The following is a 6313-nucleotide window of genomic DNA, read 5'->3' as shown; positions in this document are numbered from 1 at the left end:
GTAGAGAAAAGAGAATAACTACATTCCTGACGTGTTTTCTTAACCACATGATAATATAGCATTCATTTCATGCTACAACTATTCAAACGTATATATAAAAAAGATTTGACTTGCAAATGAGTCGTTTCTAGACAGCCCTCCTCCCACGCTGGTTGGTCGCGCCAGACCACATTAGCATACAGTGGGCGTGCCCGCAGCGTATCGGTCAGATGAATGAGTAGAGCGCGTCAGTCGCGCATCGGGCAGCGAGTGAGAACTAGCCGCTCTCCGGCGCTCAGAATGCGGCTGCGACTGTGAACTCATCCCGCTCCCGTTCCCTGTGACGCCAACACTGAACGGGAAACATGTGGAACACTAAAAGAGGAACCTGCCTTCGCAGCAAAGGAGAGTTATGGGTAAGTTTCTTACTCTCATGGAAAACTGAATCACCATGACTTCAAATTCTCTTAATAGCGTGTTTAATGTTCTTAATACTATCTTTAATCCAAGATTTTTATGTAATCCAAATCTATCCTAACACATATTAATTCGATATGTGTATGAGTCAAAGTCTAATAAGTATTTGGATGGATTTTATAATAATTTTGGATCCTATATATATACTATAGTATAGTATAATACTAGGCTATATATAATAATTAGTATACATTAGACATAGTGCATGTATGTGTGTGTGTGTATATATATATATATCACACAAGTAATATTTTATATTTTAAGTAATATATATATATATATATATAAACAGAAATTACTTATGTGACCTTAAAGTATTATTATTTAGTTATTTATTTAGTTTGCTGGTTCATTGCAATCCCTTACCATTTTTTTTCATAATAAGTTTTTGTCAAAAAACATGTCATTAGTTAAAACCAAATTAATTAATTAAACTTAGAGAAAGATCTAAATCCATCCTAACACTTTATATTAACTCTATATGTATATGAATCAAAGTCTAATAAGTATTTGAATGGATTTTATAATAATTTTGGATTATATACAATATATAGTAAATAGTACATTCTAGTAGCATTGTACACTGTTTGAAAGATATTTATACATGCATGTTTTACAGTAGTACAATAACTCAAAATTATGGTAAATAATTGAGTAATCAGTATCAGTAAGATGGATGTATATTCAGTACAACCATTTCCACATCACACACATTAGTGTGAAACTGCTTTATCTGCTTTGCTTTCTATGCATACTTTCCATTTGATTTTAAAGTATGATGCTTTTTTTTACTTCCAGTTCTGTTGCTTCCCATCCTAATCGTTTTTGTTGTTTATTTTTAGGGTTTGTTCATTCTCCTCTTGTACACCAGTCCTCTCTCCTGCTCTTCAAATTTCAGTCACCTCATCTATAAGATAAAGGAAGGATTACCTAAAGGGACACTCATAGGGGCTATCCGCGCGGACTTAAACTTGGATCTTTCCGGTGATCCGCCTCGCTCGTTCAATCTGGAGCTGAAGACGGCGGGCCAGCAGTACGTGAGTCTGAACAACACGACAGGAGAGCTCTTCACATCCGAGGTGGAGATCGACAGAGAGGATCTGTGCGCCGAGACCCACGAGGGCCAGGGCTGTGCCATCTTCCTGGACGTGATAATCCTTCCTCAGGAGTACTTTCAGCTGGTCAAGATTAAAATCGTTATTGAGGATGTCAACGACAACCGTCCGCATTTCCCCGTCGACGAAATCCGGTTGTCAGTGCCTGAAAACGCACCCGTTAACGCCAGGTTTGCCGTGGAGCAATCAGCAGTGGATCCCGACATCGGGATTCACAGTGTTCAGACGTACTGGCTTGTGAACGACTATGGGGTTTTCACATTAGACGTGGAGGAGAATGAAGGCGGCGAGCTGACGCCCTTCCTCATCATCACCGAGTATCTTGATCGGGAGACGCAAGCGGAGTATGTGACTGATATAATAGCCGAGGACGGAGGTTCTCCGCCGCTTTTGGGCACTGCCACTCTGAGGATTATCATCACGGACGTCAACGACAATTGCCCCAAGTTTACAGACTCACAAATAAACGTGACTCTTTACGGAAACGCCACTAAGGGCAAGCAGTTGGCTCGTCTACAAGCCTACGACCCGGATGAAGGAGCCAATGCCTTGATCACGTACTCCTTCAGCGAACGGGTCAGCCGAGAAAGCAGAAACCTCTTTCATTTGGATACAATCACAGGGGTTCTTAAATTAGCAGGGAAGATAGACAACAACACCGGGAAGCTGTACAAACTCATCATACTGGCCAATGGGCCGACGTGCATCCCTGAGGTTGCGACGGTTACCGTTCACGTTATCAGACAGCTCTCCGGGCCTCCCGCGGTTATCCCGCGCTACATTGCGTCCGAGAAAGACGGCGTTGTCAGTCTAAGTGAATCAGAGCCGCCGTTTTCACCCATTGCTTTTTTTACCATCAAAAACACTGAGCCGCAACAGAAGATCGAGTGTCTTCTCGAAGGGACAGGTCCATTTCGGCTTGTACCGTATGAGCGCTTCAAAAACGAGTACTTGCTTGAGACCACCGAACTACTGGATTACGAGAAGCAACAGGATTATGAGATGGTCGTGGTGGTCCGTAACGCTCATGGATTAGTAGTTAACACCCTAGTGAAGGTCCACGTGTTGGACGTTAACGACAACGCTCCGGTTTTCAAACAGTCCTTCGTTGAGATCACAGTGGAGGAGAACAACCCACCGAATACGTTCCTCGTGCAGCTTCAGGCGACCGATGCGGATAGTGAAAGCAGAGGTCAGGTGTATTACCTGCTCGGGGCGGACGCTCCCACCATTTTCGGCTTGGATCGGTCAAGCGGGGTTCTGACGGTGTCCACTTCTCTTGACCGCGAGGAAAAGGAGACGTACCGGTTCATGGTGCGAGCCGTAGACCGCGGGACGCCGAGGAAGGAGTCAATCGCAACTGTGATTATAACCGTGCGGGATCGCAACGACAACAGCCCTCGGTTTATCAACAAGGACTTTACGTTCTTTGTGCCGGAGAACTTCCCAGGGTTCGGGGAGATCGGCGTGCTCACGGTAACGGATGCGGATGCCGGGGAGAACGGCTGGGTGGCTTTGTCCATCCTCAATGGGAGTGACATCTTCGTGATTGACACCGGGAGAGGTGCGTTGCGGGCCAAGACCCCTCTGGATCGGGAGCAGCAGGGGACGTATTATGTATGGATCGAGGCTATCGACGGAGGCGAACCGGCTCTTTCTTGCATCACGATGGTGACCGTTCTGCTTCTAGACGTCAACGATAACCCTCCAACGGTTCTCTTTCCCCAGTCCAACCAGTCATACATGCTGGTGCTTCCCAACACGCTTCCGGGAACGTCTATAACGGAGGTCTACGCGGTGGACCGGGACACGGGAATGAACGCCGTTATCGCTTACAGCATCATCAAGAGAACCGACGGGGAACCGGGCTCTTTTGACATCGACCCGTACACGGGAAACATCACCTTGAGGAAAACCCTGAACAACCGAGGCCTCTACAGTTTGTGGGTCAAAGTCAGGGATCACGGTCAACCGGAGCTGTACTCCACTGTACTGGTCAACCTGTTTGTGAATGAGACGGTCAGCAATGAGACCCTCATTCAGAGCTTGTTGCCCAGAGGGGTAGATATTGACCACCGCGAGGATCCTCCGGTTAAGGAAGGGAGGGAAGGCGAGCGAGTGCCAAATCCGTGCCGCGAGTTGCAAGTGGTATTGCTTGCGCTGACGACCACTTGCCTCGGACTGTTTCTGACCGTCGTGTCATTGGTGACGTACATTTGCTGCAAGAAAAGAAAGCCGAAAAAGAAGAGGTTAGACATTGAGATTCCTTTAAAACTCAACCATGAAATGGTGGACAAGAACCCAATGGAGATTTCAAACATATGACACTTGCCTGCTCAGCAAACTATGGAAGCTTGTTTCCGCCATGGAATAAAACAATTAAAAAGATAATTCTGAGTTTACATCTCGCAATTCTGACTTTATTTCTCGCAGTTCTGACTTTATATCTCGTGATTCTAACTTATTTCTCGCAATTACGACTTTTTAACTCGCAATTACGTCTTATTTCTCACAATTACAACTTTATATCTCACAATTACGACTTCATATCTCACAATTACAACTTTATATCAGACAATTCTGACTTTCTTGCTTTGCGACTTTATATCATGCAATTCTAACTTATTTCTCGCAATTACGACTTTTTAACTCGCAATTACGTCTTATTTCTCACAATTACGACTTTATATCTCACAATTACAACTTTATATCTCACAATTACGACTTCATATCTCACAATTACAACTTTATATCAGACAATTCTGACTTTCTCGCTTTGCAACTTTATATCATACAATTCTGACTATCTCACAATTACGACTTATTTCTTGCAATTACAACTTTATATCTCACAATTATGACTTATTTCTCACAATTACAACTTTATATCTCACAATTACAACTTATTTCTCGCAATTACAAATTTATATCTCACAATTACGACCTTATTTCTCGCAATAACGACTTTATATCTCATAATTATGACTTATTCCTCACAATTACAACTTATTTCTTGCAATTACGACTTAATTTCTTGCAATTACGACTTTATATCTCATAATTACGACTTATTTCTCGCAATTACAACTTTATATCTCATAATTACGACTTAGATCTCACAATTACAACTTAATTTCTCGCAATTACGACTTTTTATCTCGTAAGTATGACTTTCTTGCAATTACGACATTATATCTTGCAATTTTAACTTATTTCTCGCAATTACGACTTTATATCCTGTAATTTTGGCTTTCTCGCAATTACGACTTTTTAATTTGCAATTGCGTCTTTATATCTCGCAATTCTAACTTATTTCTCGCAATTGCGACTTTATATATCGTAATTCTGACTTTCTCGCAATTGCGTTTTTAGATCATGCAATTCTAACTTATTTTAGTCGCAATTACCTTATATTTTTATTCTGTGGCGGAAACAGGCTCCCATAGCAAAAGACTTGTACTGCCCAAATTATATTGTTTACAATGTGTTTTGTGCATCTTAATATCTCTTGTGAATGAATTGTATATATTGTGCATACAGTATGTTTTATATCTGATGAAATCTACAAACATATATATATATATATATATATATTGACAAGATCGCTGCAAAATATGGAGATTTTGCTGTTTGCATTTGCTGCCCAACATGCTTTTAATGTATCTTACAATGGTTGTGTCAAACCTCTTTTATATGCCTGTCTTTGAAGCCCAAGCTGTTCCCGTGCAGATGTAGTTCCCTCATGTTTGTCTTCACCCTTCCAAAAGAGATCTCCGTGATTAACAGAAGTTGTGTTTTCTGTGGGATGCTAGGCTGGTGTGCAATCAATCTCCTGAGCCCCAAAATGTCTCGGTTCCTCCAACTGGTTTGTGATGAATTTTTAACGTTTGTGCACTCTAGCTCAAAACCCCTTTTCAAAGAAGCTAATGCAACATTTCTCCGATCTTGTTTCTCTGATGTGCAAGCATAGAATTCATGAACATTAAAGTGCTTTATTTTCTTATTAATAGCTTGGATATGATGTTCTTTCACTCAAGTTGTATTAGTTGTGATGCTCTTTTAAGCATCAATACACACTGTCAATTTGTCAAGATACTGTGCATGGGAATCAAAATCGTTAGGAGAGTTCAAAGAGCATCTCAGTGTTTGATTTGATCGCATCTACACGGTTTACAAGTCGAGGTGCCTTGAAATGTGTACAATGAGCATTGCTGTTTTCTACGGAAGAGATAAAACGACCTTGTTTACACTGACAAACAAAAATTCTGCTGTGGGCTTGATCTTGTGTGATTATATTCCCTGAAAAATACTGTACTATACAAGTCATCAAAACATGAAAGATATACGAATATCACTTATAATTCCTTTGATGCAGCTAGAATTACGCCGGTCGTTTTGTTGTGGTGTGTTTTGCATCTCGTTCTGTTCAATTGTGTTGGTTTCTCCAGCGTCCCGACCCATCGCCGGGGTCAGATCAGGAGTGTGTGTTTAGCTTGTCATCGCTCGTGGAACGCCATTCAGCTCTCTAAAACAGACATGGCCACACGCCACTTCTATTATTCCCAAAACCAGTTGGGTTTCATTTTTCCCTTTCTCTCTCTCTGGAACACTCTGAAACACTCACAAAGGAAAGCAGTCATTTAAAACCACAAGAAGCCGGAGGACAGATAATGTATCGGGGCTTTGCGGTGCACAGGTTGCGAGTGGGGCCTGTCACTTGGGGTCAGGTTCACCTCTTAAGC

The 6313-nt window shown here is 42.0% G+C and overlaps 1 protein-coding gene across 1 annotated transcript; it reads left to right on the top strand.

The window, feature by feature from the left end:
- Positions 1-229: 229 nt before the first annotated feature.
- On the top strand, positions 230-5569 carry pcdh20 (protocadherin 20). The gene is made up of 2 exons (XM_079844101.1): positions 230-395; positions 1299-5569. The coding sequence occupies exons 1-2, from the start codon at positions 345-347 to the stop codon at positions 3894-3896; spliced, it is 2649 nt and encodes an 882-aa protein (XP_079700227.1). The 5' UTR covers positions 230-344; the 3' UTR covers positions 3897-5569.
- The last annotated feature ends 744 nt before the right edge of the window (positions 5570-6313 follow it).

This window comes from Gobio gobio (assembly GCF_949357685.1).
Source record: "Gobio gobio genome assembly, chromosome: 19".
NCBI lineage: Eukaryota > Metazoa > Chordata > Actinopteri > Cypriniformes > Gobionidae > Gobio > Gobio gobio.
Note: the sequence above shows the minus strand (reverse complement) of the source record. Positions and strands in the feature narration are given on the sequence as shown.

Bases quoted from the DNA above. Each gene is read 5' to 3' on its own strand.
- pcdh20 (XM_079844101.1), top strand. From the start codon at position 345: ATGTGGAACACTAAAAGAGGAACCTGCCTTCGCAGCAAAGGAGAGTTA. The intron at 396-1,298 runs GTAAGTTTCTTA...GTTTATTTTTAG, and splicing joins GCAGCAAAGGAGAGTTATGG to GGTTTGTTCATTCTCCTCTT.